We start from the raw sequence: 25,261 nt of genomic DNA, 5'->3' as shown, positions 1-25,261 counted from the left end.
ACCTCGACGCTCCTGATGATGCCTGCAGCCTCAGAACCAGGTACCCCCCAACCGCGATCAACAGAGGGTAAGATTTCCCGACATCAAAAGGCACCCCTACACCCGGCGCCCTGCGGCCCCCTGTGCCCAACTCCTGGGTACCTACCTATCCTCCAACTACCCATCTTACCTCTCGAAGTAGTGGTGGCACCTGAAGAATCTTCGTCCCCGAACTTGCAGCCTTTGTTCATCCTGGAGCTTTCCCATTGAAATCCATTTAGCGCCCGAAGGCTCAAAAGGACCCTGCACCCAGTCGCCCGAGTGGCCCTGGCAATGTAACTTCTACTCCTACCTACATCCCCATTTGCCCTGAGCAAGTGGCCAGGAACCCAGCTCCCACAGCCACGGGGCCTGCAAGTCAGCAGCCACCAACCAAGGCCCCCCTGCCTCCCATAGGATAACATTGGGTCTAACTCACTCTGCAGCCGGCTGCCCTTGTGCCGCTGAGGGTGTAACAACTGTAGTTACCTGACCCTGGGAGACCCCTGAGTCTGTGCCCAGAACCGTAACTCTGCCAGTCGAGTACTTACCCAAAAGCCGATAACCCAATTTTCTTTCCTAGGGTAACATTGACTGGTTTCTTCTGAAATTTCTTCTAAGTGTGGAGTTTCTAAAACTTAAAATATTCACCTAAAATCAACCGAGTAACGAAAACGAAAATACTCACCTGCTATTAGGAGATATCCCAGTGCTGGATCTTGGTGTCCAGCATTGACCCTGAAAAGTACTCACAACCGTGCTTACCATTAACCCAATTTTCTTCCATAGGAAATCATTGACTGTTTTTCTGTGAATTTTCTTCTAAGTGTCGATTTTTGCAAACTACAAATATTCTTTAAAAATCATGGCAACTGTGAAAACGTAATAACTTACCTGTTTTAGAGAGAGGTCCCAGTACTGAGCCTAGGAGCCCAGTACTGGATTACAAAAGTAACGAGAACATACTATACCTGTAACTTGAATTTTCACTTATAGGGTATCATTGACTGTTATTCTATTAAATTTCTTCTGTCAACTTTTAAAATAGCAAAATATTGCCTAAAAATCACAACAGTAACTAAGTCGACTTCTTTCCAAGAACTGTCCCAGGACTGAATCTAGGATCCAGTCCTGGAGTTAGAAAAGTAATCCTGAAAGTAATCTATTGCAAATAACTTAAAACTTCCTTTGAGCTCAATGTATTATTGTGTTTGAAATTGTGTTGCCTATTGCAACAACCTGTACCTACTACCTACAAATGTCAATTGCATATTGCAAAAGTATTTAACTAAAGCATCTCATTCTGAGAAAGTATATTTTAATACCTATTGTTGGTTCTAAAATAAAACAACTATATATTTTTTATATAAACCATTGGCCTAGAGTTCAGTTCTTGAGTGTGTGAGACCATTTGCTGACTGAGTGTGTTCAACAAATGCTTTACACTGTCCTCTGATACTGCCTTACTGCTCGAACAAGCTACCCCTTTAGAGATTAAGGTTATATCTAACTTTAGCCTCTGCCAAACCTCTGGGAACTGTGGACTCTGTACACACTGTACTTATTTGGGAATAGTATATACAGAGCCACTTTCTCACAGTTGTTCATACAGGCGAGGATCTTGCTTTAATTATTGTACCTGAAATTCTGTTTATTTTTCACAATATAAAAGCACAATTCAAGTACACAAATGCAAAGCAAATGCGGGACTGTTTGAGCTCATCTCACATGGATGGGGGCAACTTGGTGTATCTGAAACCTACTCTTTGTGCAGTATGAGTTACACGTTTGTGCCTTCCTGTTTGTTCATATGATTTTGTGAGTGGGCTGCTCTAATCACTCGACTAACTTTTCGAAAACCATTTCTTGAGTAATGTATTTTAGAGCTGTCAGATTTATAGTCTTGTAATTGATTCGCTCACATTTTAATGCATATGAGTGACCTTTTCTCCTTGATATCTTTGAATATATGTAGACACCTTTTACATATGTAACCTGCCCCACAAACAATGTATATATTGCTTGCAATGTTCAACACTCCGTCCATCATTTCCTTTGGTTTTGCTTGTTCGCCATAAGTTGGCAGGGTATGCTCAGACGTGAGTCCCTTGCTCACTTTGCCACTGGATTCAAGCAAGCCTGGCTGAAGACAGCTGAAATGCCAGAAACCGGTCCTAGGAAGCTTGTTTCCAGTCCAGGGAAGACATGGCTTGGCAGTTCGGGCTGGACTGTTCCCATGAGGCACAGGGTCAGACTGATTTGCATATGGCCATGTCTGAACTGGGGTGGCAGAGTGGGCTAAAGAACGGTGATGGATTAAACCCAGATCAGTTGACTGGGGGTGAGTGCTTGCAATGTTCAACACTCCGTCCATCATTTCCTTTGGTTTTGCCTATATTTTATTTCACCAACGTTATTTTGGTATTTACATATTGATATCTGCCAAGGTTTCAGATTGCTTATGTGTGACATTTTCATAATTTCAGTGTAATTATGAGTGACATTTTCTCGCAAGCAACACCAATCAGTGAAGAAGGGTAAAACATATAACTATAAAAAATTACACCCATTTCAACAACGAGAAACACTAATAAGATCTTAAAACTGCTGCAGAGCACTAAAAATAGATGGGCACTAACCTATTAAAAAGCAGTAACTCGTAGCCAATCCTCAGAAAATAGTTTCGCGAATATGCGTGGTTCATGTTCTTTTGTGAAAACTGTCACTAGACAAAACAATTATCTTGGCCTGGGCCTGCGGAGGGCGGAACACCACGAGCTATCAGACAGGGTCAAAGAGACAGAGCAGACGCTGAAAGACCTCCCAGACCAGAAAGCAACTTCCCGCAGAGTTGACTATCTCGAGGCAAGGGAACTCGCCTTGGAAAGGAAGGTGGAGGATGCTGAAGGGCGTAACCACTGTAATAGTATTCACCTGGTGGGCCTACCAGAGGGAATCAAGGAGTCAGACATGGTGACTTTCTTAGAACAGTGGCTCTCCACGGAGGTGGCGATGTACCACCTTACTAATACTTCACTCTGGAGAGGGCACATCAAGTACCGGCGCGACCTTTGGCACCAGGGAGGCCTCCCAGACCGGTTATTGCTAAGCTACTACACTGCAGAGATCGGGACAACATTTTGCAGAAGGCACACACTCACGGCGCATATGAGCTTGACAATAGCTAGGTCCTAATTTTCCCGGACTGTACAGCAAAAGTCCAACAACAGTGAGCTTCCTTCAGAGAGGCCAAGAAGGCACTCAGGGCGGAGGGCATTCAATACTCCCTGATGTTCCCTGCCAGGCTCCACGTTATGCTTGATAGCAAAACATCATTCTGTGACACCCCAGATGCTGTGTGGACTTGGTTAGAAATGTGCAAAACAGGAGTGCCTCTGATGGGACACCGGGTGAAACCTGGGAATGCCAGACATAAGTGCAGGAAGCAAACCAAGCAGCCCACTTGGGGGCCCAGCATCACTAGGTCCCTCCACATAGCAGACGGTGGAGCAATGGAAAGCAGTGCTGCAGGCTGTTGCGGATATAGTGTCCTCGCAGAGATCTATGGACATTGGGGAAGATTCCTCAGGACGCCGCTCGAAGAGTTTTGATTCAGGCACGTCGGCCTTAGGAGGAAAGGTTCTACCGATAATCACTCCGCAATCAGTTGATTACATTATCTTCCAAAGACTCCTGCTGGCTGGAACTCTGCATCCATGACAGATTCGGACTCCTGCTATAGATGGACTGGCTGGCGCACTTTAAAGTCTCTTATTCGGATTGACCTGCCAGCTCCCCCCTCTTGGATTGCCCTCATTGTGACTCAGTGGGGGACTTTCCCTCACTAACGTTTTTTCCTATACAGGTTGGGACGACCAGCTGTTGCTGGACTGCCCTGGGATGTGTGAGTTTATGGTTGGGGATTTGTTTCTTTGACTAGTTGCCTGGGGGAGAGTTGGCCGGCATAGGGGAGGCTGTGGAAGCACGAGTGAAAGGCTTAAAGCTGGGATACGAGAGGGTGGGCCTTAGCCAGGTATCATGGCAAATGCATGTCCTGTAATAAAAGTGTTGACTTGGAATGTTTGGGGCATGGGTTCAACCTCCACGTGGCATTGTTTTCACCACTATTTGTGCCATCAGCGTGCACAAGTGGTCATGCTCCAGGAGACCCACCTCATTCAGCAGGAGGTTTTCCGACTATGCCACAGATGACGGGGCCATATTATATTTGCTATCCCCTATTCCACATACTCCCAGGGCACACTGCTGTGGATCAGGGCAGGGACGTCCTTTAAGGTCATCCACTCCAAGATTGATCCGGAAGGCTGTTATATACTCGTCAAGGGCAGGTTGTTGGGGAGAGAGGTCGCGGGAGAGAGGTCGCTTTGGGTAGTGTAACTGCTGCCAACCAAATCAACTATCATTTCTTCGGGCCCCAATGGTGCCCTTGTTATCCCTAGTGGTGGACGATCTACTTCAAGGAGGAGCTAACATTAATAGGGATAGGTCCACTCCCCCTTTACGAGGGACACTTATGGAAAGAACATCTAAGGGTTTCTGAGAATGGGCTGCTCACTGAGACATCACAGACTTTTGGAGGGGACAACATGCTAGTGACCAAGACTACTCTACTACTCACAACTCCATGACTTACACTCACACCTATAACGCAGATACTTCGCAACAAAGGGTTACCTCTGTATACACCTCAGGCTATATATGTAGCTTTTCACAGTTACTACGAAACTCTATACGATCAACCGGAGTATGTTCCACTGGCGATGGTGGAAGATTTTCTCACTGCCCTACCGATTTGTAGCCTAGATCTAGAAATTCAGAGAGACCTAGTAGGGCTAGTGACAGCATTGGCGATCCGACAAGCCATCAAAGAGATGGCTAGAGGGAAGACTCCTGGTTCAGGTGGCCTTCCTATAGAATTTTATTCAGAGTTTTCCCCAACACTGATTCCTAAACTTGAAACTGTATACGCTGAGTCCCTGTGACTAAGATATTTGCCGGTGTCGTCCAGGGAGGCACTGGTGGTCCCCTCACCTAAGTCAAAGTCCACCTCTGTCGGTCCAGCGAGCTATCGCCCCTTATCAATTTTTAACACAGACTTTAAAATTCTAAGTAAAGTACTAGCAACGAGGTTACTCCCACATATGCGGGAGCTTATACATAAAGAACAGAACGACTTTATACCTAGTAGATCCACCTCGGGGAACTTGCGTAGGTTGTTCAATGTTCTCGATCACTCAGACAGCCTCCAATTTCCGGATGCCTAGATCATGTCCATTGACCTGGAGAAGGCATTTGATTCTTTAAGATGGGACTTTTTAGATTTGGTCATGGACGCATGGGACTGGGTGAGGGCTGGGCCCGCTGGGCATGATTGTTATATACAAACCCGACAGCGAGGGTCAAAACTGGAGGGGTGGTCTCAGCGACATATGGGGTCCATTGCGGTACTAAACAGGGATGCCCATTGTCACCCCTGCTATTTGCACTGGCTATTGAACCCCTGGCGGTGTGTTTCCGGCAGAGTGGAGCAGGACATGGGCTGACTGTGGGAGGGAAAGAACATGTGATATCACTATATGCTGATGACTTGTTGCTCTACTTGATTGATGGGAACAAGAGCGTGGTGAAGGCTATAGGGTTTGCTGGAGAAGTTTTTCAAGCTAACGGGTCAATAAGACCAAGACGCACCTGTTCCCCATTAGAGTATGTTATGTTATGTTAAATTATTTCTTCTATAGCGCTCGGCTACTCCAAGGAGCATCCCGGCGCTTTGATGAAGAATATCGGCAGGCAAAACCAAGACATAACAACTAAAAAACAGACAGAAAAGAAGGATCAAATTTATTTAGTAAAAAAATGTATTTAGTAAAAAGCCATGTTTTAAGCTCTTTTCTAAAAGTAAGGAGACTGGGAGCCTGTCTGAGAGAGAGTGGAAGTTCATTCCACTCCTTCGGGGCTAGGTAGCGGAAAGATCGACCTCCCATCCTTGCACGCCTGATAGCCGGGACTGTCATTTTGGATAGACCAGATGATCTCAAAGACCTGCTGGGTAAATATCGGGAGAGACGTTTCCTTATGCACTTAGGGCCAGATCCTTGTAAAGCTTTAAAGGCAAAAGTCAGGCACTTAAAAAGAATTCTTTTAGCAATCGGTAGCCAGTGTAAAGAATTCAGTAAAGCCGTGGCACCTGCTCTTCTCGGGAGCCCGTAAATAGCACGGGCTGCCGAGTTCTGGACCACTTGCAAACGGGTCAAAAGATATTTTGGTAGACCCAAGAAAAGGGCGTTTGCGTAGTCCAGACGAGATCCGATCAAGGCCTGCACAATAATCTTCCTATGCTGAAAAGACACTAGAGGAAGAAACTTCCTCAGCATCCGTAAAATGCCAAAGCATTTACCTGAGAGGCAGGAAACATGTGGCCCCAGAATTCACTGTCCACAATCACTCCCAAGTTTTTAGCCTTGAGAGACACGTCAGGTGGAAACAGATCTTGTGGCCACCAAGCTTTCCAATCTGGTTCACAGGTGCAACCAAAAAAGAGCAGCTCCGACTTATCGGAATTGCACTTTAATCCATTACACCTGAACCACTCAAAAACCGCACCAAGGCAATCCCTGATCTGTACGCCGTCGAATGACCCGCCCCTATCACAAGTGAACAGGAGCTGGGTGTCATCGGCGTAAGATACGATCTGGGCGCCAAAGGACTCCGCGACTACCGCCAGGGGGGCCATAAAGATGTTAAATAGCATGGGGCTAAGAATGGAACCCTGCGATACCCCTACCTCTAGTGGAGCCATATCAGCGGAGAAAGGAGGCGCCCAGACCATTTGCCGGCGGCCGGCCAGAAAAGATTTAAGCCAATTCCACACCGTCCCCCGAATGCCGCTCTCCCAGAGTCTTACAAGGAGGCGATCATGGGGGACGGTGTCGAAGGCCGCCGACAAATCTAACATTACCAACATGGCCCTTCCTCCAGAATCGAGTACTTCCCTGATGGCATCCGTGACCTCGAGCAGAGCCGACTCCGTGCTAAAGTTTGCACGGAACCCAGATTGTGTGTCATGCAACAGGTCGTTTCCTTCGATGAAATTGGAAATCATCCGATGTGCAAATTTCTCGGCCACTTTCGCCAGAGCAGGGAGAAGGGAAATAGGCCTATAGTTGGCATGGATGAGGGGGTCCAAGGTAGGCTTCTTGATCAATGGCAGGATCAGAGCATGCTTCCATGCCTGCGGGACCACTCCCGTTGACAGCGAAGAATTCAGAAGAGGGTTCAGCAAGGCATTTAAAGCGGATACCACCTTCCCCAGAAATTTAGCCGGGCACGGATCAAGTGGAGAACCTGATTTCAAGCTTGACAAAAGCTCGAGAGAAGTGTCAAGGCATAGATGTGGAAATTGTAAAAGAGAAGGGCCTAGACCCTCCCTAAATGAAGGGGGGGATAAGGGACCCACGACCGACTGAGAGCTAGGGTGGAAAAGAGAGGCTTGAATGGTTGTGATTTTACTGGTGAAGAAAGTTGCAAGCTGTTTAATCCATACTTCTGAACGAGTATGAGATGGTGTACAGATAGCTGGAGAGGTGAAATCCAGAACAACTTTAAAAATGTCTTTACAGCCATTTTCAGCCTCATCAATTCGACGCTCAAAATATGCCTTTTTTTCATTCCAGATTGACTGATGGTAGGATTTAGTTATTGCTCGAAATTTCAATTTCTCAGTCATATCATAGGTTCGTCTCCAAGCTCTCTCAGCCCTTTTACAACCCTGCCTCTGCTCCTTTAGCTGGGGAGTGAACCATGGGGCCGACGCTCTACGTTCGCCTGATTTAAGCTTTTTTTCGGGGATTAAGGTCTGAAATCTGGCTATCCGCCAATTCTGAAAGAGACTAAGATTCTCTTCCAAATTGCCCAAAAGAGGACATGGAAAGGTGGTAAGGGCCTCAGATAACATATCCACCGAAAGCAGATGGAAAGGGCGCGAAGTTCTCTATTGATTCTCTCACCCGAGTAAGAGCAGTGGCAGGCACAAAAAAGGAGATAAAAAAATGATCAGACCATAATACTGGTTGTATAGACGTTATCGTAATAGATTTTGTTGAAAAAATCTGGTCAAGAGTATGGCCTTTGTTGTGCGTCGGTTTCTGCAGAAACGCAGACAATCCTAATGGAACTGTGATGTCACTGAGTTTCATTGCATCAAGGTCCGCTGTATTATCCATATGGACATTAAGATCCCCAAGAAGAATACAATGCTCAGATCTGAGACAAGGGACTGAGAGAGCTACTTGTAGTTCATCAAAGAACGGCCCTGCAGGTCCCGGGGCTCTATACAGGAGAATCCCGGTACAGGCCTGGAGGGGGGGAGAGCTGAAGGGTGAAACCCAAGGCTTCACATCCCTGAATATTTTCTACCAGGAAGGTTGAGCAGGGAATGTTTTTATTTACCACAAGAGCTACACCTCCCCCTCTGCCTGATATTCTATCCCTCCTAAAGATGTTATATTCCGGAGGGATGGCATTGGCTAAATCAGGTGCAGAGCAGTCACTCAGCCAGGTCTCAGTAAGAAATAGGCATGATATATTGGAATTCTGTAGTAAATTCCAGATATCAAGGGAGTGACAGGTCAAGGATCTAGTATTAAGAAGAAGACATTGATAAGAGGCCGGAATATTGTCCAGCGCAGTTCCGATAAACGTTGGAAGACGCCAACCGCAAGTCGGACAGCCTTTCCTTAAGGCCCGGCTGCCAGGAAAGAAAGAATGACATTGGCCACTAGGGGGGCGTAAGGCAAGTAAATCTGCCGAAGTATAGAAGAACATATCTGTGAAATAACACAGAGGTACTACAAGCAGATACAAAGAGTAGACATGATACGGCCACTAAACATGCCGACGGGTATGGAGTGGTCACCTCGGTCATTAAGATATTTAGGCATATAGGTATTCCATGTTCTTGATGATCTTAGTGATAGTAATCTGGGTCAGATAATTAGATCTCTTAAAACCAACATACAGTTCTGGAGGTCCATAAAACTATCAGTGATGTCGCACATCTTGCTCTCCAGGATCATTATGCTTCAGAGACTCCGATATTACTTTGTAAACCTCCAGATCCTGTTGCCACGCTCCTGGTTTAGAGATCTGGATTTGCTGCTCCAGGAATTGATTTGGGATGGGGTGTGGCACAGGGTCTCCCTGACGGTCCTGTGAAGAGCACCATAGAAGAGGGTGTTGGGGGCACCAGATTTTGAATTGTACTGTTTAGCGGCCCAGATTCAGTGGCTGGCTCACTAGCTCAATGGCAGAGACCTTGAATTAGTGAGGAAACAAGTGAATGTGTACTCCTCCTTAATTAATATTAGATTTCTTTTATTCAAGAAACTGCGAAGTTCCAACACGTTGTGTATTATTTTTTATTCATTTTTTGCTTTCAGACTTCATCTTCATATCATGGTTCATAAATGGACATGATTCTTTTTTTGGTGTTGCAGTAGCCGACACATGTTTCGCCCTTTAGTGGTCAAGAGGACCAGGGCTTTCTCAAGGCTGCAAAAAATACAGTACAATGTAATCAATTTAAATTAAATTTAAGAACCAGATATAGTCCCCACCGCGTGACATGTGCTCGGACTTCAATAAGTAAATAAAAAGGTGCAGATTCTAGACAGTCCGAAGAGTGAGAAGGGATGGTGTAGAAACGTTAAGATTTCGAGCAAAAAAGTGAAGACCAATTACTAGAATGTTGGCAAAAGACTTGAGCTCAGAGTTCATTCAAATATGTTCAGTACCTGGTAGTCTCCGCATGCAGTTAGTCGAGCTAATAAATACATGTGATATATTATTCTTATGTGCACAAAATCTTTCATTAAGGTGCAGGTTTGTTAGATCTAAGAGGTAAGTTGTGAACTAAAAGGGGGGAGCATTGCCATTAGACAGTAGAATTGTGTCATTACTTTCCACAAACCGTTATATATTCATAAAAAATTCCAGTTCATTATATTTGTGACAGGTACCTTTTGATATTTAAACAGACAGTTGTAATCATGTGGCGAAAGTCTAATAGATGCCGATATCTAAGTGAGGTAGACAAAAAGAGAGTATGGCATTCAGTATATATGAGCTTGCTCGAAAACGGCATGTCTATTATTATTCTTTAGCAATCTATTCTGGACTAAGGTTACTAGGGCAAGACATAATTTATTCCCTTAATGGAAATAGAATTCGAATCCTTTTTTCTTATTGTATACAATGTTGGCAATATTAATATGTCTGTCTCCACGACCATGGCTCCCAGAGCATCAGGTAATGCTGAATGGTCAAATACAGAGATGCAAGGGTATGGAATAAGCTGGACAACAACTTGATAGCTCTTAAATTATGCACACTAATACAGATTATAATGTTGTCAAAGAGGGCTGATATATAGGCGATAGCGCCTATCCACTTCTAGCACTAACTGGATAATTGTTTAACATTTTATTGATATCATATTAATGCAATAATGCTTATTGGACAAATGTTCAAGAGTGGAGTGCACAAAATCGAACTCCTGAAATAACTTGTACACCATACTGTTTTTTCTTAAATGTCAATAAAAATATTTTGAAAAAAAAAAGAACTTCACAAGAAGATAAGTGGAATCACTCTTTTGGAGAACCAGTAGTAAAAAACCATGCTGCATCAGTCACTCTAAGAATTTCACAGTTGATCCCTGTTGGAAAACGAGGCAGCATCTGTGAGGCCTGCACAAATAACATGACTACATTTGTCCTTCACTGGGAACCAAACACCCAATTGTAGCGCATGACTCTCAGAGGGTAGCGTTGCAGAGCAGTCTGAGGCTTACTCAAGGGAGGTGGTGTGGGCTAGTAATCGCCATTTGCAGGTGCACAAAAATAACACTCAATAATTGATTGTCCAGTCTGTACTTTGCTTTATAAAAGTAAGAGTACATTTATTAAACACACACACCACTCAATACTATGCACCAATTTACAAATATACATAAGCTGTTGGAATTACTTTGTGACATTGCATAACATCTCCACCCCTCCCGCAAAGGGGAGGTGGGGTCTAGTACCACCACTCCCATGTATGCACATCAACTTGCCCCCAATGCAGTTAGTTGAACATAACCTGGAGCGAGGGCCCTGCGCACTGGCACCATCCCAGGGGCGACCCACCCCATTACCTCAACAAGCATTAAAAAGGGGTAAACCTGCCTTGGTGACACATGACCCTGACTGAGCATCTCCTACTGACCATAAAGTATGCACCTCTATATCTTAAGGGCTAGCAGTCTGGGGTCTTCACCTAAGCGCAGCAGCAAGAATCCATGTTTACGCACACTTTAGAATGACAGTACTCATCACCTTGGTTGATCATTTGAATGCATTGCAATTACAGCCCCTAAGGGCATCACAGATTAAATCACAGGATTGCGCATATACAGCCAGACACCCTATCAGGACTGTCTGGCAACATAGCCCCACTTGGCTAATGACATCTCCCTACACATGTGACTTACAGTCCCTTCAAAAGAAGTACTCCTGGCAACTACACTTCTCCTGCAGTGCGCCTCTTCACTTTAGAAGGAATCACAGGTAAAAGCATGGGATTGCGTAAATACAGCCAGACCCCCTAGCAGGAAGGTCCAGCAACATAACTCCATTTAGCTTAACATCACCTTACACATGTGACTTACAGTCCCTTCAAAATAAGTACTCCTGGCAACTACACTTCTCCTGCAGTGCGCCTCTTCACTTTAAAAGGAATCACAGGTAAAAGCATGGGATTACGTAAATACAGCCAGAACCCTAGCAGGAAGGTCCAGCAACATAACTCCATTTAGCTTAACATCACCTTACACAGGTACTTTACTTTACATATGTGACTTTCAGTCCACCTAAAAAGAAATAACCAATAGTAAATGCATTTCGGTGCAATTACACCACTTCACCTCCAGGGGATGCCCTTCTCCAGACATCCCCCAACTAAGCCCTTCACTCCATGATGCACTTCATAGTACACCCTCAGCTGTAGAACATAAGTTCCAGCCTAGAAGGTGTTAAAGGCTGGCTGAGCCCTTGAGGGGTTATTCTTTCAGATGCCCCGTGAAACTTAGGGGTGGACTGTTCTTCTTTATGCTGGGGGAGACTGCGGTGCTCCTGTAGCCCCCCTGCACCCCTTTTCACACATGAGGGTAACCCTCTCCTTTGGGGGCCACCAGGCACCAAAATGGCAGATTTCTTCCTGCTGGGGGGGGGGGGAGAAAAACTGCGCTCCTTCAGCAGCTCCCCCAGCACCTTTTCACAAGTGAGGGTGACCCCCTCTTCTCTGGGGGCCACAAAGCACCAAAACGGCAGATTTCCAAATGCCTGGCGAGGCATTATGGGGCGCTTCATGCTCCTCTTTACCAGCTCCAGCCACTGGGAACACTCTCCTCTGCCCTCTGGGTCTCAGAGAGGGTAGATTCAGTAGTGTGCTGTCTTCACTGGCTCCCTGCGCCAGCCTTTCGCCAGGCTCTCCGTCTGGGCCTCTCTTCTCCCTGCGCAGAGGCCCCTGCTTCTGTGCACCAGTCCTGGGCTCTTCTTCTGGTGCTGATAGGGTCCTGGGGGCAGTCAGGTGGTCTCTCCTTCCAACTGCCCATTGCGCCAGGCTCCAGCACCTTCACCCTCAGCAGACCACACCCCAGAGAGACCTTCTCTTCCTGTGCAAGCACTTTTTAAAAGTTGAGTAGGGGGCTGGCAGGAAGTCCCTGTTGGTCCTATCAAACAGCGACACATCACTTTCCTGCCCCTGCTCACTCATTCTTGTCCCGCCTCTGGGTTTGTTAAAAATTGTGTAGTCCATTGTTTCTGCCACATGTCTCGGAAGCACCTTCCCCCCACGCTGCCTTCCCTCCGTGGTGCAGCCTGGTGCCTGGCACCTAGTGATGGATGAATCTGAAGCCCCTCCCATCTTCTCTTCGTGGAGAGGAGGCCCTCCCTTGTGGAAGAAAGGTTATCAATCCATCCAGCTGAGGTCAGCCCTCAGCCTGGGTCTGGTCATGGCTGGCTCAGAGAAATATGACAGTTCTGGATGACCCAAAAGCAGTACAAATATGACTTTGGACTCTGCAGAATACTTATTTTCACATTCGCTACATTGGACTTAAGTGCGTGTCTGGAATCTGTAGGCCTAACGGAAGTTAATCTAGCCATGGGCCCTACATTCCCATAGGGGAATAATGAAGTGAAAACACAGTAAAACACACTGACTTTCCCTGGCATGTTTCTTTCCAGGATATAAAGCCTATTCCATGTACGCACGTGTCTGCATGTAAACAGCCCGGTGTCCCTTACTCCAGCTGCTGAACAGTGGCCTGGTCAAGCCAGGGGAACACCAGTAAAATCCCCATGCAGTCTCTTACATCGTGAGTTCACTGTGGGCGAGTCCCAACTTATGAGGCTCCCCCACCGTAAAAGCTCAACAATTAGGTGCTCAAAAAGCGAAAAATCCGGGCGGCCCATTGTGTCAGAACCACCTTCTAACAATCCCCTATCTCAAGTGGAGGCTAGGAGCCACTTGATTCTGGCAGTGCCGGTGGGCACTTCGAAAGACAAAACTTAAAGCTTCTGTCCACTGTCGGAGTGCTTGCCTCAGGAGCCATTCACTCTGGGGGATCACAGTGAGCATGCACGACGTGCCAAAAGATAACAAAAGGTAAAGGACTGCCACCCTGGATTCACATGGGGCCCTGACTTGTCTAGTTGCCACTAACCGTTTTGACCAGCTAGGCACCGACAAGAGTCGGTTTCAGGCAACTTTTGCGATATCTGTGATCCACCTGCACAGTGCCCAGGCACAGAAGTTAGTTCTGCAGGCGGCGGCCACGTCACCTTCTCAGACCAGCCAACCTTGGAAAATGTTCCGCAGTGTGATACTTCATCTGATTCACGTGAGTGTTCATAGCAGTGCGCATGGCTGTGTCGCAGGAGTTAAAACACGACATGCTAATTCTGAAAATTACCAGGTAGTTTATTAATAGCTGCATGTGCATTAACCGTGCATTAAATCATAACAATATTGCAAACATTTAGGTATGTTATGTACATTAGCAGCTTTGCATTGTTTCCTTTGCTAGCCAATTCTGGTGGCTATTGTAAATTCACATTGCTTGCCCCAATGTCACTGTCATTAAATGATCCAGTCCTAGCAAACATGAGAAATAATCCCAAAACTCTCCAAAGCTTACACATTTTGTAAATAAAAAATGTCTCGCCCCCTGAACATTCTGCAGACATTTGGCACTTTAATAATGAGAAAACCCCTTATTTAGTCTCTTTAATGGAGACATGGCTGCAACTGTGGTCTAACCCTGATTTTGCCATGGCTTCACCATCCGTCTCCAATGCAGGTTTGCTTATTTATAAACCGAGTCCTCGCCATTCTGCTTTTTTGGTTTGTAACTCGCAGAAATTGTAGCACCTTATGAGGTAAAAACTCTCTCTCATTCGATGCTGTTTCATGCTCTCAGTTACATCTGAACTCCCATGTACAGACGTTTGGAACAGGATAGAGATAGGCAGACTGGAACAGGGATGTAAGAAAAACTGTTCAAGACGTATCTACAGTAATCTTAGACGCACGAGGCGTGAACTGGAAGAATTGTTAGAGAGATGCGACCCATGCTATGAAGCAAGTAGCTGATAAGCTGTTCGCTTATATATTACGACACCATCGGTTCGGAATTATATTTAAGCAATAAAAACAATTGCGGGAGGGCTTAAAACATCAATTAAATATATTTCCTATTGCGCCATCGCTTTAATTAAAATATACACGTAAGGCTTTAAAAGAACAATATTCAAATTAATTGCAACTAGGCTCAGGCGTTTATTCCTCGGACTCTGCACGCCCTTTCGGAGTACTTGTAAAGTTCGTGCCTTCATCAGAATGATCATACAGCAAACTCAAATATATTCCTTCTCATTACGGGGGACAGGTCACGGCCACGTGTCTCCTGCCTGACAGACACTGTAACTGCCACAGTGTCTTAAACATGGCACAAGCCCTAAAAAAAGAAGTGGGGGGGACGCTGACGTTTCGACAGGAAGTGACATCACGAAAGGTGGCTTGCACCATCTGACTCATTGCGTCCCCTCGCTCACCCCTTAGATGCGATTGCATCAGTGAAGCCAGCGCGTAAGCTCCGATCTCGCCCCAGAGAGGCCAAAGAGTGAATGTGTGGCTCCATTTGCTCCAGTTATCGAGCTCCCGGTAAAAGAAGTGGGGGGACGCCGTCCACCTGCGTGGTACCCCGACTCGAGCCCTGGTATTAAAATGATGTGAGGCCTTTGCAGTGCTGTAGCGCAGTTCTTGCTTCTTCTGACTGACTGACTGAGAACTTAGTGTAAGTATCTATGAAATTTAGTACAGACGTTCGTTCCCTTTTAATATCCTGCTTCATTGCTACAAAATGAGTTCTACTTAGTGCTGTCCAGGGTGACCAACTGGCATGGGTGCAAATTCAGGACAGTCGGTGTAAAAATTCAGGACAGAAGGTCAAGATTCAGGACAAAAATGTGTGACAAAACATACGCTTTACAGACATATCAGAGGAGGTCGCACAATAGTATATAAGTAAATAGACAACCAAAATAAGAACAAGTCAAAAGAAGTTTATATCATGTTGAGACAATTGTGCACTTCACAGTTTTTCCAGTATGTGCGCAAGGGACATCAGGCCTTTTCTGTAATCAAGATCCGTGCAGGAGAAGGCACACCACATGCTGTCACTCTAATAGGGCCCTTTGGCATTCTATCTGGGATAATCGTCTGCAGTCTCAGAATGACAATGGGCCAGTCCACAGTCTTTGCAGGCAGCCTCAGTCTACAGATTAAGAGCTAAGTGCGAGAGGCCCCGAGTGGAAACTTTTAAACTCATGGGGTCTCTCGCAGGGGAACAGCATACCTTCCTGAAATTCCCCAATTTGATTTTAGTATGAGGACTAATTCCTCCGTAATTTGGGGACCCAATTTACAGGTGCATCACAGACATCATTCTAAATTAACGGCCGGTCCGTGAAGTTTACTGACGTTGGTCACCCTCCTGCTGTCAGTGAGTGTCTTAGGTAGCTGCGTCCTCTGTGCAGTGTGTAAAGGTCTTGCGGGCAGGACAGGTGGCAGGGCCCTGGATTGATTAGTCTTACGCGGCGCTGGCAAATAAACCTCAGGCTACACCGTTACTCTGGTTGGAGACCTCGCCCCCGAGCGGGCCGGCTCCCTTTATTGGATTCCGCAGGCCACGCCTGGCCTGCGGATGACGTGTGGTCACTGTGGTGTGAAACACTAGACCTGTCGAACTATTACATCCCTATCCAACTTCATTCAAAACAAACTTTTTCCCTTTCTTACACATAACAACAATATTACGTTCAACTGTGTACAGTCATGAGTGCAATGCTACTTGCGTGTCCCCTCGTCCGCCGCTCCTGGACACTCCTCAGCAGGCAAAGTCTCTCAGGCTTTGGCTGGGCCCTGGATTGGGCCTCAGGTTGTACCTTCTGGGGGAGCTTCTCAGGCATGGGCTTGCGGGGGGTCCGACAGCTGGGGTGGGACTGGTTGGGGGACTTGTGGAGCCCTCGCCCTCACCCGGGGTACCGGGGGGTGCGGTGGCGGTCTGTCCTTCCGTGGCTGTCCCCGGGTGGTCTTGGGGTATCTCCTTAAACCACGAGATGTTGCGGGACACTTCTTCGCCTCCCCTTCGGGCAGAGATCATAGTTCCTTGGTTGGCAGTGACTGTCCAGCATCCTGGTTCGTAACTGGTCTGGAATTTGCCTCCTGGGCGGCAGTCTCATATGAGAACGGTGGCCCCCGGGGGGATGGCCCTCTCGGCAGCACGCCGCCGGTGGCTCGCGTGGTTGTTGCGGCGGGTTCGTCGGTCTTGTGTTTCCGCTTCTCTCAGTGGGGGCGGCGCCCAGCCTGGACACGAGGGGAGTAGATCCCGTCGGGGCCCCTGGAGCATCAGCGCCCACGGGCTTCTCTGAGTGGTGCAGTGGGGAGAGCTTCTGTACTCTCGCAGGAACTCGTGGAGGCGTTTTTCTGGGTCTGCCTGTTCCACCTCAGCAATTTGGAACACTTTGTTCAGTGTGCGCATGAAACGCTCCACGTCTCCGTTGGCCTGCGGCCACTGGGGTGTTATCCGACGGTGATGTATCCCTCTCTGTGCCAGGAAGGTGGCGAACTCAGCCCCCTGAAATGGTGGCCCGTTGTCGCTGCGGATTTCCTCTGGGAACCCAAACATTGCGAATGCCTTTTCGAGGATGGGTGATACGTGCACGAAGGCTGTGGACGCCACTACCTCTACAATGGGGTACTTTGAGAATCCAACTACCAAGACCAGGGTGTGCTTCCCCCCCGGAAAGCTCCCGAAATCGATGCTGACCCGTGACCACGGGGCCGGGCATGCGCCTTCCGTGATCACTGGTGCCGGCCGTTCTGCACCTCCCGTCAGTTGGCACAGAGGGCATCGCCTCACGTATTCCTCGACCATCTTCTCCAGTTCCGGGAACCAGAGCTTCTCTCTCATCCTGGATTTCATTTTCGTAATGCCCTGATGCCCTCCGTGGGCTATTTGTGTGGCCTTTTGTCGTAGTCCTTCGGGTATTACCAGCCGAGGTCCTCGTAGCAGGATCCCGTCCGACGTGGCGCTAAGCTCGTGCCGGATCTGCCACATTTTTGTCGTCTGTTCCTTCTCTCCTGGACCCCAAGAGTTGGCCTGCCTCAGGAAGTGTGCCCATGATCCTTCTTGCACTGCCTTCAGCGTTCGGGTGTACACCCCATCGGTCAGGGCGGCTACTTTTATGTCTTCCAGGGTCATGTTCCGCGGGCAGGCTGCTTCCGACACTAGCTGCACATATTGGTTGGTGTCGTCTTCGTCTTCTGACGTGACCGTCTTGTCGGGGTGGCGAGATAAGAAGTCCGCCGGGTTCTTGGCGCCCGGCCGGTATACCACGTCCATCTCGTAGGGTTGCAATTGGACAGCCCATCTCTCGATGCGAAGTGGGGGACTTGGTGAAGTTCCTTTGAAGAGCGGCATGAGTGGCTGGTGATCGGTCACCATCGTGAACGGCTGCCCCTTGAGGTATAAGTGGAAATGGTGACAGGCCCACTTGATGGCGAGGGCCTCCCGCTCTATTTGGGCATATCGTGCTTCGGTGGGCGTGAGAGACTTGCTGGCAAACGACAGGGCGACCCACCTGCCTGGTTCACGTTCTTGTGTCAGCACAGCGCCGAGCCCGACGGGGCTGGCGTCGACCAACACCTCTGTTCGCTTGGTGGGGTCAAAGTACGCCAGTGTCGCTTCTCCCAGGAGGGCGTCCTTGATACCTTGGAAGGCCTCTTCTTCCTTCGGTCCCCACTGCCACTGAGCATCCAACTTGGTAAGGGCTCTCAGTGGCTCCGCCCGAGTGGCCAACCCGGGAATGAACCTCCCGCAGTACGTCGCCATTCCTAGGAAGCTGCGCACCTCTGTGGGCGAGGTGGGTGCGGGTGCGCCTCTGATCGATTGCGACTTCCGGGGGTCTACCTGGATGCCTTCCTGATTGAAGACATACCCGAAGAATTCCAGAGACGGTTGGAAGAATTGGCACTTCTCTCTGTGAAGTGTAGCCCCGTGCTCCTGGAGCCGCGCTAGAGTACTGCGGAGGTGTCGGTAGTGGTCGGCCGCTGTCGCGGAATGGATGAGGATATCGTCACTTACGTTCAACACTCCTGGGAGCCCTGACAGCATCTCCCGAATGGTGTTCTGGAATACCTCCGCCGCCGAAGATATCCCGAAGTTTAGTCTTTTGTACCTCCGGAGTCCCAGGTGGGTGCTGAACGTAGTAATATAGCGACTCTCCTTGGCCAGCGGGAGCTGGTGGTACCCCGCGTTTAGGTCAATCTTCGAGAACCACTTGGATCCATTTACGTCAGCTATAATATTGTCCATTGTCGGCGTGATGTGTCGCTCCCTTTTTATGGCTTTGTTGGGGAGCCTCATGTCAATGCATAGCCGTATCGCTCCAGGCTGTTTCGGTTTCTCTGCTATAACCATCGGGGATACCCACGGTGTAGAGCCCGATACTTTCTCGATAACGCCGAGGCTCTCGAGGTTTTCTAGCTCTTTCTCCACTAGTGGTCGTAGATAAAACGGGACTCGTCTATGCCTCAACGCGACCGGGACGACTGTCTTGTCGATATGTAGCTTCACGGGGTCACACTTGATGCGGCCAAGGCCTCGAAATAGCTCCGGGAACTGACTGAGCAGCTCATCCACCTGGTGTGTTTGCACTCTCCGTGCGAACGATATTAACCCTAGATCTTCCGCCGTGTGGCTGCTTATGAGGGTGTCGGCTTCCCTGTCGATGACATGGATAGTCGTCATCACTTCATGGTCATCGGCCTTGACGGGGACGGTCATTTTCCCTTTGAGAGGCAATGGGGTGTCGGCTCCGTATGCATAAATCCTCGTCTTGGACGGCTGCACCGGCGGGCGAGGTTTTAGGCGTCTGTACTGCTGGAGGCCCATTACATTCACCGTGGCTCCCGTGTCGATCACGGCGTGCACTTCTGTCCCGACCACGTGTACCACACACGTCGGTTGGGGCCTACGCCGTAACTTGAGTTCCCTCGCAAACGAGATCATGTGTACCTCCTCCTCCCCATCGCTTGACGACTCTTCACTCACGTCCTGGTATCTCGTCCCTCTTGTCTGCTCCACTGGCAGCCTTCTTTCCGTTACCGACAGCTGCCTCACCGCCTTGGTCGGTGGCTTCCGGTTTTGGAACTCCCGGCCTCTCGTGCGTCTCCGGCATACTGACGCGAAGTGATTGGGGATTCCGCAGTTTGTGCACGTCTTCCCTTGTGCAGGGCAGTCCTTCGCGGCGTGTGGTTCGTAGCCGCAGTATCCACACTTTTGCTTCTACCCTTCTTGACGTGAGGCCTTGTGGTTGTCTCCTCGCGGCCTGGTGCGGAGGGCGTCTGCCCGCTCCGTCTTGATGGTCTCCGTCTTCACTGGGGCCTTGCCCAGCGCTTGCTCCATTTCGTTGGCCCGGGCTGCCGACAAGTCGTGCGATCTTGCCAGAACTAACATGTCCTCCAGCGCGATCTTCGGCTGGCGCAGGATGAGGCCTCTTAGCGTTTTGTCTCTGCACCCTTGTATGAGCTGGGCGCGTATCTCCTTCAGTTGGTCGTCTTCTGTGCAGGTGCTCGCCAGCTCACTCAGCCGCGCGTAGAACACGTCCATTGACTCCCCTTCCCGTTGCCGGGCCTGGTGCAACTTGAAGCGCTCGAAATCTGGGTTGAGTTGTGGGTCGAAATGGGCATCAAGAGCGGCCACCGCCGCGTCGTAGTCGGCGGCTGTACCAGTGTTAGGCAGATGTTTGAACAACTTGAATATTTCATCCCCTGCGTAATGTAGTAGCAACGACCTCTTTATCGCGTTGTCGGCTTCTCTTGTGACGACGAAGTAATTGTTTAGGCGTTCAATCCAAGTTGCTCATGGTGTCCGCTTGTGCGCCAGTGCGGGTGAGGTGGGGCTGTGGCTCAGGAGGTATCACACCTTCCCGGTATCTTCGGCCAATTGTCCCTCCTTTCCTCCCTCGGGGCGCACGTGGCCGGCGGGAGCTCCCACGTGGTCGAAGGCCTCCTCCTCGTCACCGCGCCCACGCGCGGGGCGCCTCCACGTAGCTGGGGAGGATCGGGTGACTGATGCTGCCGGGAGAGGCCGCGGGGCACGCAGTGATTCCGGATCCCACCTTCGTCGCCAGTGTAAAGGTCTTGCGGGCAGGACAGGTGGCAGGGCCCTGGATTGATTAGTCTTACGCGGCGCTGGCAAATAAACCTCAGGCTACACAGTTACTCTGGTTGGAGACCTCGCCCCCGAGCGGGCCGGCTCCCTTTATTGGTATCCGCAGGCCACGCCTGGCCTGCGGATGACGTGTGGTCACTGTGGTGTGAAACACTAGACCTGTCGAACTATTACACAGTGCACATTACGCTGCATGCTTTTTCTGTCAACAACGCTCTCTGACTGACTAGCGGCGCACTGCACCGTATGCTGTGGCGGGAGAAAAGTGGGGACAATACATCTGTTGCTCCCCCTCAGGACACATGATTTAACATGGCCAAGGAGGGATGGGCAAATGATCGATGTATACACGGTCACTGGTAGCGCTGTTGGACTTCACGCTAAAGCAGGGTTCGCACTTTCCGGCGTGGCGTGGCGTGCCCCTTGAGGCAGGTGCAAGGCACCGAATGAAGTTGTTTCATGTTGCACACTAATAATTCAGCTGACCCAATCTGAGCACACAGATGGTCGAGGTGCTAAAAATGCATGATTATTGCATTTTACTGTGATGACGCGGACCACCACATTAAAATGTGCTAGTCTCATGAATGATGCGGGGTACTTGGCAGGGCTGCATGTTAGGAAGCAGGTTATTCATAGTAGTGATCATTTTATTTGTTTACTGAAACTATCTAAGGATATGTATTAGAAGATTTACTTGACAAATATGAAAAAAGTTTATAAAAGACGCTATCAAAGCTGCATTTGTTTCAAACCTTACGGAAAAAGACATACACAGCACAACAAACTTGTTCCTCGTACAAGAACGAGACATTAGCTTTTTGGAGAAGCTCACTCCATTCATAAGTTTACACTTCCCTCTTCATTTACCTATCTTGCCCCTCCTTTCCTCTGTGTTTGTTCCTCTTTTCCATTTCACCTGTTCCCTCTCAGGGCTGTGAGTCAACAGTCTCTCTTACCCATACACATTAAGCATACACACAAACGTGCATAAGCACACTCCCAGAAACATGCACATAGCTGCTTTCACATATACCCAAGCACATGTGCACATGCATGAAGACACAAGCGAACTCACGTTGACAGGCACACAGAATACACACACATCGCCATCGGGTTGAAACTGGAACAGAAACGACCATCTGTCGTTGGTTCCAGTCCAGGAAGTAGGATACGACCGAACCCTGTTCGGTCGCATGCCTATTCTTTACAATGGGGTATGCATTCCGAACAGAATGCATGCTCTCATTGCAAAGAGCAGAGGTGCAGTTCATCCCTGTTATCACTGCTGGGCTTTTTCGCTGTTCTCTTGGAAAGTTTTAGTTCACTCTACACATTGTTTACTTTGTGAACGCTGTTGTGCTTCTGTGCGAAGCTGCACCCCGCTGCTTTGTTATGCAAGTTTAATTCGGTTATTTTTATTGCTTCTCCACAGGTACAACAAGATCCCCTTTGCATGTGTACTGCAGATTTACAATGATGTCTTTAGTTATGTGTAGCTATAATAACAGTCAAAGCACCTGATGTCTCTCTTACTTAATTTCTGTTTTATTTTTCAGATATCGATGAATGTCTTACAGGGACTCATAACTGTTCAGGCACAGAGAGCTGCTTTAATATTCAAGGAGGCTTCCGCTGTCTCTCCTTCCTGTGCCCAGAAAATTACCGCAGATCTGGAGACACGTAAGTAAAAGTTGACTCGAAAAATCTGACCTCCTCGTCCTGAGCAAAATTTACAGGACTGTGATTCTTACTAAGGGGAATATATATGGAATTGATCATTGTTTGGCTGCTCTTGGTAGGTAGGGGCTGTGGAACGAGGTGATGTGCCGCATCACAAAAGCAGTCTAGCAGTGAAGAAGAATTTGGATTGTAGGAGTTCATGGAGAATGGGAAATGAACATGAGAAGACATTTGGGAAAAAAAATCACAGCTACTCGCAAAAGGTCAAATATAACTTCCTTGTGTAGTTTGAGGCAATATGTGGCCTCACCGGAGTGTGGAGTTACGGCAAAAGAGATGAAGCTTGAATTTGTGGCCAATGGACCCAACTAGAATGGTTTGGATGAAAACCAAACTATATTTTGCATGAATTGAACACAGGATAGGTGTGTGAAAAAATAACTTTGTCCTACCAATGAAATCATGCCGGTCATGCATCTGCTCTTTTACAAAGTATAGTTTAAAAATATTTGCACCACTGGTGACCATGCGCTCCCCAGTGTTGTCTGAGGTTTTTGTTACCCATCGAAGTGTGATTTGTAAAGTTAGACAATAGTTCATGTTTGAAAACATTGCACCGCCAGTGAAGATTGTAAAATATAAATTAGAATGTAACATATTTTGCCTTTTCAAGTGGATATTAGTGATTTACCACCATTCTGAATGGAATTATTTACACTTAAAACAGTTTCCTTCAACATCTTACCGACAGTAAGCATAATATGAATGGCTTTCCTCACTTATACTGGTCGTAGCTCCACAGACTGGATCACCTTTCTAGTCTGCTGATGTGTCACATCTGCATTGCCAAAAAGGCATCAATATCAATGAGATGTAACACAAAGGCTGTTTATTCTCTGGGAGGGGTGAATGCCTAGTGCTTTTAGAGACCTAGGTACTGGTAGAAGTATTTTCAGCACTATCGGCTAAGTGGAACTTTGTCTGCTGGTCTGTATAATTTGGCACGACCACTATGCACCAAATTTGGTGGCTGCCATATATAATCATATATGAGTGAGTGTCCTGATCTTAGCCGTAGGTTGGTGTATACCATGGGTACTATTATAACAAATATATGATCAGGGGCCAAATAGAACGGACTGTGATAGAGTGTTCAGCATAAAGGCTTGCTCTCAGAGAAGCCCTGCAGAGGGAGATCTGCTCCACAGGGCCGGACTGGCCATAGCATGGACCAGATGTTTACCCAGTGGGCTGCCAGGGTGAGGGGCGGTTTTAGACCCCTGGGGAGCTGTTTTTGTTACCGGGCCGGTGCAATATCAGCCCCCTTGTAACAAAAGCGGAACAAAGCTTTCCACTAGCACACCCCCTCACCGGCCCCCCCACCCAAGACGAGTCGAGCTCTTTGCCAGGGCCGGTTTCGGTTCCCAGTCCAGCCCTGCTGCTCCCTCTCAAGTCAGGATTGGGTCTGCTCAACAATCTATGGAAACCCCAATTAAAAATAGTCTTCAGTTCTACAATATCCAGATCTCATTCCCACCACTAAGAGCCAATTCGGTGACCACATTTTAGGGGAGTCTGCATACTCCCTGAATTCCTGTCGCTACACAATTATGTACGCAGCTGTTAACCTTGAATGTTGCATCCTCCTGGGACACACTGGGCAGTAGACCTTCTCTCACCTTCGTTGCAAACTTTCTTCTCCCAGGCCTCACTATCAGCAGCCTACTACATAACAAACCTTCCTCTAACTAATGAGAAACACCATAACACACCTTCAGAGAAAAGAAAGTACATACTGGCAGTGTTAAAACAAACATTTCCAGTTAAGGCCCAATGTTAAGCTAAGTTAACTCGGGAAGCAATTGGGTGCACATTTCAGAATTATAAATCAATGAAAGTAACTATCATTATTAAACATAAACATACAATGAACATGTTTACGTCCATCTATTGATCAATCTAATACATTTCTGCTTGAATTTTTAATGACTATAATGATTACACACTATTATTTTGTTAAAATGTACCTCACATGTTAACAAAGGTAAACTGCACGTTGAATATAAATGTTGTATATGAGCATATAAATGTATATACATGAAGTATAAAGGGTGGAACCTAAATTACGCTGCTCCAATACCATGAGCCCCTGCATCATCAAACAGCCAGGAACACCCAGAGCCTGTGCTGTGATCATCCACTGAATGCTGTCTGCACCCCAAGACTTAAACGGGGAGGGGCTTCTAGCTGTCACTTAGGATTACCTGTCATCAACAATTGGATCTTGGGGAGTGATGGGTGAGCAAGGGCGAGATGACATCCTATGGTAGCATTGCCCCAACCACCTTTTCTTATCTCTTAGGTAGGATGTTGCATGTTCTAAAATATTTGTGAATCACTTTTATGGAATGGTACAGTTAAAACACACAATAACCTAAAAAGGGACATACATGTGATGTTAACCTGCCATCTTGTGCATACACGCGCAATGTAAATTACCGGGCAGCAGTTTATTACTACATCACACATTCCTGGCACAGAGCGTTGCCCAGACACAGCATAGCAAAGAATCTCCATGCATCTTAATCTCTCATTGCGAAGTTACACACAGTTGATAGTAAATGCCCACTGTTTCAGGCGCATACAGTGAATATACCAGGCAGCAGTATCACATTGCACCGCATCACTTAACTCCTAGGG

General features: G+C 47.8%; 1 protein-coding gene across 2 annotated transcripts in view; it reads left to right on the top strand.

Moving 5' to 3' along the window:
- Nucleotides 1-25,261, top strand: part of FBLN1 (fibulin 1) — an 852,642-nt gene that overhangs the window by 343,277 nt on the left and 484,104 nt on the right. For both annotated transcript variants that reach the window (XM_085652428.1, XM_085652429.1), the window contains exon 14: nucleotides 22,438-22,561. In XM_085652428.1, coding sequence (XP_085508554.1) covers nucleotides 22,438-22,561 — 124 coding nt within the window. The remainder of the gene's footprint in view (nucleotides 1-22,437; nucleotides 22,562-25,261) is intronic.

Source organism: Triturus cristatus, chromosome 4_1 (assembly GCF_964204655.1).
Source record: "Triturus cristatus chromosome 4_1, aTriCri1.1, whole genome shotgun sequence".
NCBI lineage: Eukaryota > Metazoa > Chordata > Amphibia > Caudata > Salamandridae > Triturus > Triturus cristatus.
Note: the sequence above shows the minus strand (reverse complement) of the source record. Positions and strands in the feature narration are given on the sequence as shown.